This window comes from Cucumis melo, chromosome 4 (genome assembly GCF_025177605.1).
Source record: "Cucumis melo cultivar AY chromosome 4, USDA_Cmelo_AY_1.0, whole genome shotgun sequence".
Lineage (NCBI taxonomy): Eukaryota > Viridiplantae > Streptophyta > Magnoliopsida > Cucurbitales > Cucurbitaceae > Cucumis > Cucumis melo.
Genome location: NC_066860.1, coordinates 30,201,551 through 30,218,617, shown reverse-complemented (window position 1 = coordinate 30,218,617; position 17,067 = coordinate 30,201,551). Strand labels below are relative to the sequence as shown.

Here is a 17,067-nt window from a genome sequence, read left to right as displayed (position 1 = left end):
TTGTTTGGATCGTTAAAAATTGATCAATATATCACTGTTTTCTAATTGTGCAAAGTAAATATTACTCGTGTTTCCTAGTTGAGTTAAAAACGTGATAAATGATTATTGGTGTCAAATCTCACGTGACCTTCAAGTGATTTAACCATAAAGTTTTCATAATTTGGAAAAGAGATGTAAAATGATTGTGATACAAGTTAGAGATTAATAAAAGTAGAGCGAAGAATAAATGATCATAAAATCAAGTTACCTCGATGACGACATATTTATGGTTAGACTGATCTTTATAATGTTCATCTTAGTCATTTTAATGGTTAAGAATGTTCTTTTTCTTTCTAATCTTGAAGAAGTTGAAACTATATTTGACTAATATTGTTAGGGTGAATTTAGACATAACAAAATAGACAAAAGAAAAAAAAAAACAAGATAAGATAATATAAGATAAGATGAACCAATGCGGTAAAATGAGACTAGATAATGTAGTCATGACTTTTGTAGAACAAGTAAAAATTCATCTCATCCTACTTTATAAAATTCTCCTATAAATACATTTTTATAGTTTCGTACGAGGTGTTAATTTTATGTAACGTTGAAGTTTGTTTGAAGTTATCATTTGGGGCGACTATTAGAGGCCATAGTCAATCATTGAAGTTGACTATATCGAACGTATTCATTGAAGTATGTTGTTGGAGTGTAGTAGCAGTTATCGATGGATTTAGTGTAAGCTCATAAAAACTTGAGCCCTTCAACTTCATTATATATATATATAATTGGTTAATGTTAAACTTAAGAGGAGTTGTGTTGACTTGGTTAAAGTAGTGAACAAACTTCGCGATTTGTTTTAAGTAAACTATATCAACTCAAGTAGTTAATCAACCTAAAAATATTCTAATTTATTTTAAAATATAAATACGTGTGTGTTATCTTTGACGGTAAATTTTATTTAGTTTATTTTAAGAATTATTTTTCAAAAATATCAATCAAAAGTTTTTAAGGATTTTTGTCAATCATCAAACAGTGGCTTTTTCTCTAAATATTTATTTTTATTTTTAATTACCTCGTAGCAAGATTCTTATAGGTTTGACCATAATCTTTAAGACTAGTTGTAATCGAAAAATACTCGAATATTGTTTTTTCAACTTCGGTTTCAAGTTCATCATTCTCTATATGTAAATAGGAGTTTTCATTATCTCTTGAGATGTCGAATCAAGACACGTTATAAAAAATATCTCGAATCAAGACACATTAAAAAAAAGAACCATAGAAAGATCTTAATCAAAAGGCAAGTCTTTATTGTCAACAAAACAAATATATCAACGAAGGCCATATGAAAAAACTTAATGTTTTCAATTATCCAAATCGGGAAGAGTAAATAACACTTGCTAAAAGAGTACCAATATTGCAAGAATGCTATATATATACATGTATATATACATATGTAACATTTTCGCAATATTGTACTCATTTGAATCCTGATTAATATATCTCTTTACCTAGCTTAAAAGTTCTATAGAAGTAGGTGATATTCACCTTATCAAAATAATCTTTTTTACTTAACAACTAATTTAACTAAAGTAACAACTCAAAAGTAAATTACTTTTTTAGTCATTAGATTTTGATGAATATATATGTCTGGTCCATGTACTTTAAAAATAGATATTTTTAGTTCCCACGTTTATAAGAATAGACTCGTTAGGTCTTAAACTTTTCAAAATGTATTATTTTAATCATGAGTTTTTAAAAATAAGTTTAAAAATCCCTTAAATAACTTTATACTTTTTTTAAAAAATAACTATTTGACATTTTAAATAAAATAATGATTTTTAAAAATCACATTCTCTCTAAAATTATATTTTAAAAATAAATTTAAACATCATATAGTTATTTTTAAAAAACTAAACATAAAATACTTCATGACCTTATAATTTTTTTTTAAATATATGAATTAAAAAGATACATTTTAAAAATTTGAAGATCTAATAGATCTACTGTTATAAACTTATTTTTTAAAAAATTTATGAACTAAAAATGTACGTTTTAAAAATTTCTAAATACAGGTAGGAACTAAAATTCAAATACCAAAGTATATATTAATCAAAACTTGGGATTAAACAAAAGGTATTTTTCCTAATAATCTATTTTACTTTCTCGAGTGAATTTTAAAAAACAAGGTTTTAATTAGTTATTTAACACAAGTAATTCGAACCAAAAATATTTTGTTTCCTCCAAGTACAAGATTTAATTTTATAATTCTTAAAACCAAAACCAAATCAAAGCAACAGACCGTTGGTTGGTTTGGTTTGGTTCGGTTTTTTCTGTTGCTGCACTCCTAATTCCCGGACGCTCTCTCTTTTCCCCATCTCCCGCCTTTGGAGCCGTGCATCCCTTCCCCACCGTTTTCTCCAACAGCCGCCGCCCAAGCTCCCTGTGTTTTTGTTTTTTCTCCGGCCAGCACATCCCCCTTCGGAGAAAACTCTCACGAGCAGCTCCTCGGAAACACCTGGACGCGAGCTCAGACCAAGCGGAAGTACGCCAGAGCACGGCGACTCCTTCAACGCGTGCCTGGGACGACAGCCTCAGCCCACAGCGTAAGCGCGTTTTGACGACGATTGCGACGTTTTACGCCGTTTCTTCCGGCGTACAACAGTGAGCAGCAGCATCTTCTTCACTCTAGTCGAGGTTTGTCTCTAATACTTGCTTAGTCGACTATAGATTCGGGTTTCCCACTCTCCAATGGCTTCGATTCTGCAGGCCTGAGCTCCTTTAAACATCAACCAACACCAACCAGAGGTGAATCTCTGTTTATGTTGAACTAATTAACACCTGTAATTGTTGTGATTCTATGGCTTAGTGACATTACTGGTATTAAAGAAGGGGAAGGGAGATTTTGAGTCTGGAGACAGAAGAATTAGCGAGAGAAATCCGTGGCTCTGGCTTTCCGCTTTAGAGTCTGTTATTAGCAAGCTTGCTGCATTTTTTTTATAAAAAGAAATATAATTTAGAAGCCATGTTACTGGAATCTAGGCAAAGGATTTAGAGTCTATTGTTGCAAAAAGTTCTATTAGTTGGCTTGCCTAAATTACTCGATCTCTTAACTTAGAAAAATGGTAGGTAAGGGTTTGGCCTCTCTTTTTTCCTTGATCGAGGGTTTTGACTTTAGGTTGGGAGAATGGATGTTTGTGTTTGGAGTCCTAATCTGGTGGAGTGCTTCTTTTGTAAGTCGTTCCTTATAATTTTATTGGATCCTTCTCCTGTTGTCAAGTCAGTCTTTATTGTGTTATGGAGGATTAAAATTCCAAAGAAAGTCAGGTTCTTTGCCTGACAAGTTTTGCTTGGTCATGTGAATAGGATGGATAGGATTTTGAGAAAGATGCCTTTGATAATGAGTCATTTTTATTTTATCCTTCGTCGGAAGCTGGAGTTAAACCTGGATGGGAGTGTCAGTATGCGAGATTTGTTAGGAACAATTTCTCGTAAGAGTTTGATTTTTTGCTTTTTCGCCAAAGTGATGTCGGTTGATGATATGTGAGTTCCTCCTCCATCCGCATTTCAAATAGAAAGGTTTTTTGGATTGCGAGGGTGTGCGGTTTATTGTGGGATTTTGGGGAGAGAACAATAGACTGTTTGAGGTGTGGAGAGGGACCGTGGTGAGATTTGTTCTTTTGTAAGGTTTCATGTTTCTCTTTGGGGTTCGGTTTCGAAGGCTTTTTATAATTACTCTCTAAGCAATATCTTACCCAGTTGGAAACCTTTTATTTAGTGAGGTTTTTTGTGGGCTTGTTCTTTTTTTTTTTTTTTGTATGCGCTCGTATTCTTTCCATTTTTTCTCAATAAAAGTTGTTCTTTCTATAAAAAAAAAAAAGGCTTTCATTTTTAAATTTCTGTTTTTATATTCAGGATATTCCCAACCTTATGGTGATATCACAAAGGAATAAGATATCATGAATTAGTTTATTGTTTAAGCTCTTGCAATTTTGCAGGAAAAAAGTATGGTGCGTTCCAAAGCTGCCTCAAAGAAGCAAAAAAAGAGTGGAATTGATTTTAAGGTATATTTCTTCCAACATTACTTCCCCCAAAGAAAAGAAAGAAAAAACTACTTCTGTGCCAGGGTTTCATTTTAATTATTCTTATATTTTGTTTTATAGAAAATCAAGCGAAAGATAGGCAGGAAATTGCCACCGCCAAAGAATGCTACAAACACTGAAATTAAATCAAAAGGTAAGAGTGAAAATATTCTTTAAGCTGCATAGGTTGCATGTACCGTTGTAACCAGGGTTTAATATGCACAATGTCAGCTATTATTTTACCCGAGCAGAGTGTTGCATCGGAGAAGGCTGGTTTAGCTGTGAATAAAAAAGGGTTGACTTTGAAGGAGCTTCTTCAGCAAACATCCCACCACAATGCTAAGATTCGTAAAGGTATACCTCCATTTATGGGTCCCAGTCTAGAAGGGTTATGTACCTCTATTCTAATCATCTATTATTTTCTGAGAGTTAATAGGTGCTTTGGTGGGCATTAGAGATTTATTCATGAAATACCCTGCGGAATTAAGGTTACATCGCTATACCGTTATTGAAAAATTGCGCGAACGCATTGATGATGGTGATAAAGTGGTTCGAGAGACACTATATCAGCTTTTGAAGTCGGTTATCTTCCCTGGTTGTAAGGAGGTAACTCTCTTGTCCTCGTGAGTTATATTAAATAATCTTGAATGTGCTTGTTCTTTTCAAAGAGAAATATATGTTATGGACACTTTTTTTTACTGGTACTCGTAAGGTGGGTTGGTGCATCACCTATTGAGGATAATTATTAGATTATTAGTATATTTTAGTTAATAGTAGTACAGCTGTTAATTTAGATTGATTTGTGTTTAAAGTTGTAATAACAAGGTTTTTGCAATCATATTTTGATTTAAACTATTGTTCTTGGAGAGATATCTCTCAACATTTATAGCATGGACTTGGCCTGATACCTTCAGGTTATGCATCATCACCCAATTTGAAAGTCTTGGAAAACCTGTTTATAGAAAGACGTGGGAGGTTTTGATTGATCAACCATATCGATTTCCTTTTGCCATTAGCGTGCATGCACACATACACATATTTGAATCTCTTTAATCTTCTCTTTAGAAAGGACACAATACAACCGTACGAACAGCTTTTCATTCACTTCATGCGTGTGTTCCAATGTAGTTCTTTTGACATTTGTGTGACAGTTCTTTTGTCAATTTAAACCAGGAAAATCAAGGCCTATTCATTTCCTTACTGATGGGTTATATTTTCAATGCAATGATTCACTTATCCATTGATGTTCGGATGATGGCTTTCAAATTTTTTGAACTTTTGGTGGAGTACTACCCTTCTTCTTTTTTCTTACATGCTGATAAGGTACGTCTACTAAACTTTTGTTTTCTGTGCCTGTTTATTAACTTCCATTTTGGAAGGAAACAAATTTCATCAGTAAACAAAATTTACGCAAAATGCATAGTCTTATTTGTAGTGTTAGATGTATTCACATTTGATGTAGTTAGCAAGATTTCAACGTCCCATTCCATCCTAAAGTAGCCCTTAAACTCAATTTTCTAAAGAAGAATCAAATTTTATTTATGATAGGAATGCTATCAGGAAATAATTAGAGCATTAAGGGCATGTTAGAAATTAGTTAAAGAGTTTGTTAGGGAAATTTGGTTATAGATACAGTGAGTGTGGAAGGAGGAAGTAAGCAATATTTTTGAGAATGAATTAGCTTGAGAGTGATCTCAAAATTGGTAGAATCCAAGTATCTCTAATACTTAGGTTTATCTTGTAGTTTGGTTACTTTTTTATCTCTCAATACATCTGGGTTCTATCGATTTATCAACAGTGCGATAAGCCACCGCTATTCGTTGTTGGTTTCTTTTATATGTCTTTGATTGTTTTTTCCATCTTCAGATTCTCCAAAACTATGCTGAAATTCTACAGAAGAATCAATTCTATTTACAAGATAAAGGCAAGCTCAAGAATGCTCTTACTGGGTTGGTCCAGTGCTTATCATTATTGCCTTGCAACAAAAGAGGAATTGGCTCATCTGACAATGTATGATGTGTAGAATACATCTCGCTTTTTGATAGTTCATAGTTTTTCGTCTTAATAGAATTATTTTTGTAATCTAATTTGATTATTTTTGAGCCTTCTACATATAGCCTTTTTGTCTCACACAATTTCTTTGAATTATAGAATGTTGTAGACGATGGGATGCTACATGCTTTTGAGCCTCATGTGCCTACAGAATCTGCTGGTAAGTGAAAGAAGAGTCCATTTGCTGGTTGCTTGTGTCTGTTATGTTGTCTCTCTCTATTTTAAATCAGATATAAACCAAATTTTATCAAGCAATTAAATGGGCAAAAAAAGATAAAAAAAAAGGCTATGGCTAAAACAGGGGAAATAACCAATCAATAACCATTAATCACAATGAGATATAGATCCTCCATGAAGCCAAAAGATAATAGAAATTAGAACCCACAGCAATCGACTTGTAAGATTTGGTTACTTGTAGTGTAGCTGTTTAGTTTAGTGACTCATTTGGACATCTGAAGGTATTGGAAGGGAAATACACCATATCCTTTCATAGAAATGGTTATAGCATGGTTGGCTTGTAAGCGTAATCTTATCTAAATAGACAAGATTTGGACATCTGAAGGTATTTAGGGTGAAAACCCAAGAAACGAGTAGGTAAGATCTTGCAGGGGGAAGTAATAGGCTTTCTTTGCCTACTAATTTATTTTACTGTCGATTAAATTACAAGATTTGTTCCTAGACTTTGAGGTTTGTGTCTCTGTTTGGTCTTTAAGCATTCGAATTTGTGTCCAATATCAATATTCATTGAACTTTAAAAAGTGCCTAATAGTTCCTTCGTCTTTTGGTATTTTAAAAAATTCACCTATCTACTTAACACAAAATTGAATACAATTGAAAGTTTAAGGTTTCATACAATTTCTTTTGAAAGAAAACGAAACCTTTTATTGATATAATGACAATGGAAAAGAGACTAATGTTCCAAATTACAAATACTCTTAAGATGGGAGAACAACACAAAATAGACAAATGACTATAAATTTTTTGGATGAATGACCAGTACACTTCCATGGAACTACTGAAAAGAACGCAGCTCTTGAATTAAGACAACCAAAAGTCTTTTCGGAAAAGGAAGCACCTTGTCTTCTTTTTGAATCTCTCCAGTTCGGAGAATGAAACACCTTAAAAACCTAACTTTTTTTTTTAAAGGAATTCTAAACTTTAACTTAATGCTTCAATCTTATGGCATTGTTCCTTGTAAAAAAACCCTCTGGCATAGCAATGCAACCTTGAACAAATATAATTTAAATAGAGGAGAATAAAAGTTTCAACTTCATGCACAATTAACCTGTCGTGAAATTCGGACTGCCTGGAGAATTAAAAATTACTTATAGATTACTTAAGGACCTATTAGACAAAAAATTGAAAGTTCATAGATATACGTATTTAAGGTCAAGGAATTAGACACAAAATTAAAAGTGACGAAATAGACAAATTTCAAAATTTAGGGACTAAAGTTGTGATTTAACCTATTATGTATTGTGTCATTGTGCATCATAAATTAAATCTGGACCTAGGTGGTGGTTTTTTATTTTTATTCTTTTTCCCTCCTTTCTCTTTTTCTTTCTTTTGCTAGGGTCACCCCTGTTTTGTTCTTCAATAGAGAAATTTAGGATTTCATCGCAAAAGAATTTCAAAGCATTGATTGTGTCAGATTGAGAAAATCAGCTTCATTGTAGCCTTTTCAATTTTGTACGATACTGCAAATTCTATTAATTATCGTAATGTTTTTTGTCATTAACTGTCAAATCTGACCCTTTTTATGTTTCTTTGTTGTTTTGGTCAGGGGCTTGTGTCATTATTAGGAATTTAGAGGATTTGGTGCTTGTGTTATTAAATTGCTTCCAAGAGTTTATGCCGGCAGTTCATGATGTAAATCTTCTCAATATGCAAATTTATGACTGTATTCTATACATTGTTCGAAGCATACATCTTGCCGTTCAGTATTTCTTTTACGGGAGTGAAAATGGTAAAGTGGAATCACATTCTCCTTGTAAAGGATCTGACACAAGGTTGGAGGGGACTATTTCTTCAGCATTGTTAAAGAAATTGCTTTCTGTGTTTCCCCTTAATCCATTGCATCACATTTCGGAGAAGGTAAGCTAAGATCATTGTCTTTGAACCCAATTGATAACCTGTGCTTGCTTTTCCTTTTACTTGAATAAACCTTTGACTTGCTTCCAAATTTACGACTTTTCCTTCTTAATGATTAAACTTTGGGGAGAAAGGAACGTTTGTGGCAAGCATGGGTGTACTACTTTGTGAATGATTTGGGGTAAGAGAAACCATAGAATCTTTAGAGAGAGGGAGCTTAATACCTCTCTAGATTTCATGTGCGCGTTTGTGTGTTCATTTTTTTTTCTTTTGTTTTGTTTTGGGCTTTGGTTATGGAACTTTCTTGCAATTATTCTCTTAGCTTTATCTTGCTTCACTGATTGCCCTTATATTATTTCGTTATTTTGTTACTCAATGCAATTGTAATAATTCATTACAAAAAATGAATGTCTGAGCACTAATGCACCAAGGTTATGCCGCTATGACCTTTTAAAATTTAGTCATTCAATTCTTTTGTTTTATCTGACAGGACCACGATAGATTACTGACACTGAACGTTATCATAACAGAGATATTTTTGCATTCAATCAAGTGTATCAACCCTCCAATTGCGATATTGGAGACATTTTTAGAATTTATAGAAAGTGTTATGCTGGGAAAGGTAATAATTCGCAAGCCTTATTTCAAGATTTAGTGCAAGTTAGTTGAGCTGCATAGTACTCGTGCCATTTTGGTTCATCATCTACACTTCATGGGGTTTTGTTTTTAGATACTCCAAAAAAATTTCGGTGATTTGAGTAATGCATTTACATGCATTGATCACATCACATTGCATCTAGTATCTTCTTCATCAGGATGCGGTTCACTTGATCACAGTTATTGATAATGATAGTATTCACCTTTTATAAATTCGTCTGGGTTTTATTTGGTAGTCAGATATTTTTCTTAGTTGATCAAATGATGTTTTCTTGGGTACTTTTTTATTGAAGTTTTGTTTCTGTTGGTACTTTTGGAAAAGTGGTTGATTAATTTTTGGGTCGCTAATGTTTTAACTTCCAGATTGTTAGTGGCACTCATTCTAGGAAAGTGGTCAGAGAGAAGCATGTCCTTCCATTACTTCCTTTTATTCCTGAACTTATTGCACAAGCCGAAAATACTTGGAAGTTTCGACTGCTTGAGGTTTGACCTTCTTAACAAGCTTACTCTACATTTTGTTTGGATTGTTTTCAATATTTTTAGAAATAACATAGAATCTAGAAAACCATATTCATCAGTTAAAGTACTTACAGGCATTTACTCATGCTTTCAAAGATTGCCACCCAGAGTCTTCATTAAAATTGGCTTGCTTGCATGTCGTTGAAGAATTGATCATTCCTGTAAGTTCTCAATTATATTCTTTAAGGAATTACTGAAAGTAAGAACTCACAAATCTCCTGATCTATTCTTTCAATCATAGACTGGTGAGCTGTCATGCATAGATACAAGTTTTCCTGAAATAGTAGAGCATCGGGTGGCATGGATTAGAGAACTGCCTTTGTTGCTGATCCTTCTTGGTGATAATTATCCTTCATGTTCTGAGGTATTTATTTTTCTAGGGGCTGTGAGTCTTACTTAAAAGTGAAAGTATGTATCTTGTTGCTTTGCCCCTTCTTCCAGACCTCTTCTAATGAAAATGTGTTTATTCTGGCTTTCTGTAATTCAGGATGTGGTTATCTGTAGTAGACTTTTGTATTGACTTTAAATTTTCATGTCTACTTCTCAGTTGCTAACTTGCTACCATATTGTAGGTTGTATTGCGTCTTTTACTTCATGTGGGACAAGCCTCTTTCTTGAACTCTGCTCTAAAATGGGAATACGACAACACCCAACATCCATTGCAAGAGTTTTACCACACAAGTTCTGCTGAAGGTAAGTATGGTTTGCCTAGGGGAGATTTATATTAGTTGTAGTTTTTTCTATTAAATTCTAAATTTGGTTTCTTAAATTTCTATGGTTGTGTATGTTCTTTTTACGTGTATGAACTTTCAATTTCAATTTTTACAGGGTCTTATTTTTTATCAGTATTAGTTCTTATGGCACGTTGATTGAATAAATAAGCTATCATTTAACACGATGGGACAACAAGTGACACTAGAGAGTTGGGCAGCTTGACAAAATTGGTTGGCTGGCCGTAAAAAAGTTTGACATGGGTAGACAAGATACATTTTAAATCAATTTTTTTATTCTCCCCATCTTTGTTTAATTTAGTTGTCTACTACATTATTATGTCAAATCAACACGCCACTCCAACTTAAATATTGAAGGCAGAAAATTATTGAAATTGAAACCAAATGCTCAATGATGTAAAGGAAAACTACCATCAAATTCGAGGACTAAGTTTGTAATTTTGCCGACCTTTTCTCACTAAAGTGCAAATCATCATTCACTAGTGTACAAAATCTGGAGGTTAAGTTTGTAATGTTCCTTCCATCCTCAAATAACTCTTTTTTCATTTATCTCCTTTATCTTGCAGGGAATAAATGCTATGGTCCTTTTACAAGGCTTCCTAAAAAATGTCAAGAGCTCTCAATTTGTTGTCTTTATTACTTCTCTTATTTGGATCCTCTTCTATTGAAGTCATTAGCTTCTTGCTGCCTATGTGAGTAGTTATTTATTGTGTTATTATTAGCATTATTATGTTTTCAGTCCTGTACGATATACTTACCTGCTCTAACAATTTCTTTTCCTTCTTTTTACACTCGTCTTATTTCATGTTCATAGGTCCCGAGTTGCAACCAGAAACAGTGTTTCGAATTATTGAGGTTCTTCATTCAGCCTATAAAGTTGGACATATACAGATTGCTGACTATATCAGTTTCTGTGCGACACTTCTCTCTTGTTTTAAAGTTTCCGCAGGTAACTCTCCCAAACATCTTTAGCACTTCCTCAACAATCTTATTGAACATGGGTTAACTTTGATGATAATCCTGTTAAAAAAAATGAAAATAGAAAAGTAAAACTTGATGAGTAATTATTATATAAATCATTGGTTAGTATAGATATTTGTTGTACAGCAAAGAACATAAAGGGACAGAGTTTAACCCATATTAGCCATCTATCTAGGATTTCATATTCAACAAGGTCTCTTGGTAATCAAATATAGTACGGTGGTGTTTCTGCGAGATTGGAAATTGGAATGGCTGATTAACTATTGTTTTCAGCTTACCTGTGTTACCTTTTAGATTCTGTTTCTTGAAAATATTTTATATATTTCTGTTCCTTTCTTAATTTCATTACATTTTCTTAAATTTAAACGTATATGTGCTAATGAAGTAGCCAATCTTGTTGATTTAAACAAGTCTTTCAATTTTTTTGACAGAAAATGGATCTGTTGATGCAGAAAGCAATAAGCTTCCAAACTACGAAACTTTGAAGTCAATCAATAAAGTAATTTACTCATGCTTGTCACAAATTGGTGACAGTTCCCTCATTAAACAGACGCTAGAGAAAGTAATAGTTAACTAAAATGGATCTATGGAGATGTATTATATACTTTTTTTTTTCTCATTTTCAATTAGTTTATTACGTAGTTGGGTTTTGAGGCAGCTGATAGTTAATTAATTAGGATTACAATGTAGAGCTTAGATTATTCTTTGTTGTACCTGTATGCTTGAAATATGCATCATCTATTATTTTTCAAAAAAATTAGTTAATGGTTGATTCAACCGCTTGAATGTTATTAATGATCAAATCTTCATAAAAGAGCTTAATTGTAAGGGGGGGTTTTTGGTTTAAGGGAATTTAGGACGAGAATTGGAATGGGTTTCTAATATGTTGTTTGACATGAGAATATTGTATTTCAAAGCATTCTCTTTGCCAATGGGTGATGGGTATTTTATGCCCTTACAAAATGAGGACTTTTCTCTCTTTATATATATAACTAAAATTAATTGATATTAATTTACTAAATTTAATACAACTAATTATCTAGCTAGATAACTTATCAAATATGTATTTTATTTATCTTTTACAAATCCAAACTTATTAAGTGGATGTGATTAGTTATTTTACCAAATTTGTTGATAAGGTAGGGGTAGTTGACAGAATAGTAAAAAACTTTTACGAACCTCCTAATTTAAAATTATAATTAAGAAAAATGGAAAATTATATTAGATAACAAAAAAAAAAAAAAAAACGACAATACTTTCTTTTTTTCATGTAATAAATATAACAAGTAATTAAATATATTAAAGATTATTAGAGGGTTATCTGAAAATACAGTGACATAGGTTATATTATCATAAGTTTTTTAGATATTTTTGCAAACGTCCCTTAAAATATTGCATCAAACTTATAATTTTGAATCGGTTCAGGCTTTTAATATTGATTACTTTTAAAAATCATGAATATATCAACTCTCACAAGCATATAAAAATTTTCAAGATTCCCATGGAAACTTTGAAAACTTTAATTAAGAGTGTAAATTGACTAACTTATGATAATCGAAGTTTTAGTTGAGAATTTAATCATTTAATTGATGCAATTATAAATTTTATACTATCTTTCAAACAAAAAATAATGGATGATATAAGATATACTTAAAAGAAAAACTTAAAGTTTAAATAGATAAAGTTTATTAGTTTAGAGTTTTAATAGATACCGTCCTTAAAATAAGATAATTTGTGTAAAAGTGAAAACAAGAAGATGATGATGGTAATGAATTTAATATGTGGAGGATATTTATTTAATGAGAGTTGCTCCACATTATCCAAGTCGTCTCTCTCTATCACACACACAACGTTGTGATGGACTCAATAGTCAATGCCATGGATGAATGGTTCACATACGTTTCTTTCGGGGATTTTTCTTTTCATGAAAGCAAAACCTTTTCCCAAAATTTTCCTTTCATATCTACTTAGTCCATAGCACATATGTTCCACTCGAAATTTATAGTTATATATAAGATCATAATTGATATATCATATTGATTCGAATAGTTGTGTGGTTATATTTGAAAATTAACGAAATTTTAGTAGGCAAAAGAGATGCGATTGTCGATTCTTCAAACATATTTATCTCGTTAAATATTAGTGTTTCATAGTCATGGTCTAACTTACATTTGTACATGAGATATACTATTTCGACTAGAATATTTATAACGTAACAAAAGATATGACTGTTTGTTCAAACATATCTCTAACATTAGATCGTGAATTTTCATATCTATGGTATACTCAACATCCCCATACATGAAAAGATATTCCACTTTAACTTGAATAGCTGTAAATGAGAAATGATGTGATTGTTCATTCAAATGGGGGTGTAAGAATAACCTGACAACCTGAATAATTCAGACTACCCAACCCATATTATAGAATTGGGTTGGGTTGGGTTCTTTTAAAATATAGATTCGGTTGGGATGGGTTGATTTTTTTTGGGTTGGGTGGGTCTCAGGTTGAGGTTTGAAAATTCGATTTAACCCAATCCAACCCGAATTAATGATATTATGTATATTTATATTAAGTTTTATAATATGATGCTTGGAGTGTATTTTGATTTTAATTTGAAGTGTGGTTCATATTTGACTCTCCTTAAGTAATACTATATGTTTTAAAACTTTTTGTTAAATGTTATTGTATTTATGTTGTTGTTGACACCATATGTTTTTAAAATTTAACAAATATTAGAAATGAGAACAAAATTATCTAACTCGATATGGATTGGGTTGGGAATGCTTCTCGAATACCCTCAACCCAACCCATTTTACACTCCCACATACAAATACGTCTCTTTCATTCTACTATGATGTTTTTATATTTATGATCTCGATGACATCTATACATTATATAAAAGAGTACACCATTATCTGTATAGTCACCTTGACTTACATAGTTATATGAAAGTAAAAATATGAATGATGGAAAGTTAATAGCAAAATGACAACTATCTCAAAATTAGAAAAAAAAATGACATTTTTTCCTTTTTAATATTCTTATAAAGTATAAAAGTAATATAATTTTAAAATACTATCTCTATTCATTGTTTGTCATAAAAGATAAATTAGAAGTGACTTGCGTTTTCTGAAATAAAATAATATATCATTTAATATCTTCTTAGAATGACGTACCCATACGAAGTATTAGAATTTTTTTTTTCATATATGGTTATGTCATTTGTCCAAAAGATAACTTTATCATTTAAGTGGACAAAATATTGCCACATCAAATGTTGTTTTTTAAACCTACAACTTACATAAACATTTAAACAAACTTTTGTTCTACATGATGTTGGCGTCTGTTCGTTTCTATCTAGCTCGAGTTCGATATACTTCTAATAACGTCTAATTCAATGATCAAAATGTTAAAAGAATGACCATTGTAGATTGATATTTCTTCTTATGGTAAACAAAATAAGAATATTTTATAAATTGATAAATAAAAAATATTATGGTTTTCTTTTGTATGAATGAGGTGAAAGGATTTAAACAATCCATTAATCATCAACATGTATAAGTGCACGTTGAGCTATATATATTCATTTTGCAATTACTCTTTTTTTAAATTATTATATAAAAAGATTTCATTTTTTTTTCGTAATCTTAAAAAACCGTAGTTTTTACAAGAAAATTGTCAAAAATAGAGTATTTGACAAAATATTCACATTTCATATAATAATCAAGTATAATGAATTTTTTTGTTTAGTTGTTTGGTAAATAGTTTGTTGTCAATTTTTTCTATTTTTTTAAAAAATCCAGTTTTTATATATATAAAAAGAACCTATGGTTGACATCAATTTTGCCATAATCAATTATTGAATTTCGTATCTTATATAGACGACCTGATGACACATTGACAACTTTATTTTCTTCGCAACATAACTTTGTTTTGATCTTTATGAAGTCACACCATTTATGTTTCAAAATTCAATAACATATACAAAAATAATATTTTTATCTCTATCTTTTATGTTTAATTTCTATTTCTTCTTTATACATTCATTCTTAAATTTTGAGTTTAATTTCAATTTATTTTCTAAATTTCAAAATGTTACATTTTTACTCAAAAGATTGAGTTTTATTTTAATTTGATCCTTCAATATCAAAATCTACAATTTGATTTTTGATTTCTTTTAATTAAATACTCTTTTTAAGTTGTCTTTTAATTAAATACTCTTTTTAAGTTGTCAATATCTATTAGTTAATTTAAGAGAAAATTTTAACTTTAATTTTATCATTGAAACCTAATAAATTATATTTATTTATTTTTTCTCAAATTAATTATTGACAGACATTAATATTAAAAATAGAAAGGAGATATTTAGTGAGAAATGAAGTTGATGACAAGTAAATTTTAAAGCTATAGAGACCGAAGTGAAATAAATTAAACTCTTAGAGATAAAATTATAACATTTTTAATATAGAAGGGATAATAAAACCATATTCAAAATTTAAAAACAATATAATATATATATATATATATATATATATATATATATATATATATATATATATATATATATCCTTTAAAACGTGATATAATTATAGCATGAAATCTTAATCAACTACTACTTAATTGGATCCTCGTAGTTCAAATCATTTAAAATGTTTCATCATGATTTTTTTAGTTTATAATTTTTCCAACTATCTTAAATTCCACTCTAAAATGCTTGAAAAAAAATAAATAAAAAAACAACAATAACAACAATATTGTAATCGGTTAAAAGCACCATTAGAATTTCTGTTGATTATTGCAAACTAAGTCCCTATAATTTAGTGATTGAAAATAATTATAGTTTGTAATTAGAATTTAATTTCTACTGTCTTAATCAAATTATCAAATCATATCAACTATTTATAAAGGTTTGTTGGTATTTAATCTTATAATATAATAGCATTTCAATGTATATTATAGGATTTTATCAAATCTTTGCCATTTTCTCTCTAAAATTTTTCTTTTATATTCTTTCGATTTTAGGGGTTTTATCAAACCATGTTTACTATTGATTATTAGAGATTAAATTCTAAACTTTTTCCATGCCATATTGATTATACTATTATCATTTTTCTTTAAGGATATTTTTAATTTTTTTTTAAACATATGTTAAAGGTAAATATTCAAGATCATTAAAGTTCGCATCATCAATCAAAATTATCATGATATAGACTTTTATTAGACACAGAGTCTATCACTAATAGATGTGATATGTATAATTTTGCTATATTTGTAATTGTTTTTCCGTTGGGTTACGTTTGCAAATATTTTTAAACTTGATTAATATATTTCAAACCCTACTGAAAAAACATAAACTTTCGGAGTAATGCATTTTTATATTTAAGACATTATTATGGGTTAAATTTCGAAAAAGATCACTTGGGTTAATGTTGTTTGAAGAGTGCAAATGGGATATAATTATGGGCGAATTAATTAAAAGTTGAAGATTAATTTTTTGGTCAATTGTACAACCATAGATAATATATAATAATATTGATCTTTTCGTAAATATAGTAAAATAAACAAAAATATTTACACCATATAACAAAAATTTTAGATTTTATTAATGAATGATAGATATTGACAATCTTCTATTATTGTCTATCAATATGACTGCTAGAAGTATATTGGTATGTATCAATGTCTATTATTGATAGAATCTAAAATTTTGCTATAATTTGTAAATATTTTGATAAGTTTGTCAATTTTGACAATTTTTTAATAATAAAAATGTTAAAAGTAATTAAACCTACACATCAACTATTGAAATTAGATTAAACCAAAAAAGTACTTACTGTTTCATTTGTTTCCAAAATACTTCTATTGTTTTCTTTTTTGAAAAAAAGGTCAAAAGTTATAACATTACTCGTTGATTACCTTACGATTCAAAAGTTTGAAACAATGTCGATCTAGCTCAAAAGATAATTAATTAA

At 30.3% G+C, this 17,067-nt stretch overlaps 1 protein-coding gene across 5 annotated transcripts; it reads left to right on the top strand.

The window, feature by feature from the left end:
* The first annotated feature begins 2,335 nt into the window (after positions 1 to 2,335).
* Positions 2,336 to 11,887, top strand: LOC103486885 (uncharacterized). 5 transcript variants are annotated; one of them, XM_051083964.1, is made up of 18 exons: positions 2,336 to 2,676; positions 2,749 to 2,787; positions 3,978 to 4,043; positions 4,143 to 4,215; positions 4,313 to 4,415; positions 4,498 to 4,667; positions 5,235 to 5,384; positions 5,928 to 6,071; positions 6,213 to 6,273; positions 7,897 to 8,207; positions 8,695 to 8,826; positions 9,225 to 9,344; positions 9,455 to 9,541; positions 9,622 to 9,744; positions 9,953 to 10,073; positions 10,678 to 10,803; positions 10,926 to 11,060; positions 11,524 to 11,887. In XM_051083964.1, the coding sequence occupies exons 4-18, from the start codon at positions 4,186 to 4,188 to the stop codon at positions 11,667 to 11,669; spliced, it is 1,959 nt and encodes a 652-aa protein (XP_050939921.1). In that variant the 5' UTR covers positions 2,336 to 2,676; positions 2,749 to 2,787; positions 3,978 to 4,043; positions 4,143 to 4,185; the 3' UTR covers positions 11,670 to 11,887. The 5 variants fall into 5 exon arrangements, with proteins under 5 accessions (XP_050939921.1, XP_008443257.2, XP_008443260.2 ...); XM_008445035.3 differs by having other exon boundaries at positions 4,293 to 4,415; XM_008445038.2 differs by lacking the exon at positions 2,749 to 2,787.
* The last annotated feature ends 5,180 nt before the right edge of the window (positions 11,888 to 17,067 follow it).

Bases quoted from the DNA above. Each gene is read 5' to 3' on its own strand.
- LOC103486885 (XM_008445036.3), top strand. From the start codon at position 3,987: ATGGTGCGTTCCAAAGCTGCCTCAAAGAAGCAAAAAAAGAGTGGAATT. The intron at 5,385-5,927 runs GTACGTCTACTA...TTCCATCTTCAG, and splicing joins TTTTCTTACATGCTGATAAG to ATTCTCCAAAACTATGCTGA. The intron at 9,542-9,621 runs GTAAGTTCTCAA...TTTCAATCATAG, and splicing joins TTGAAGAATTGATCATTCCT to ACTGGTGAGCTGTCATGCAT.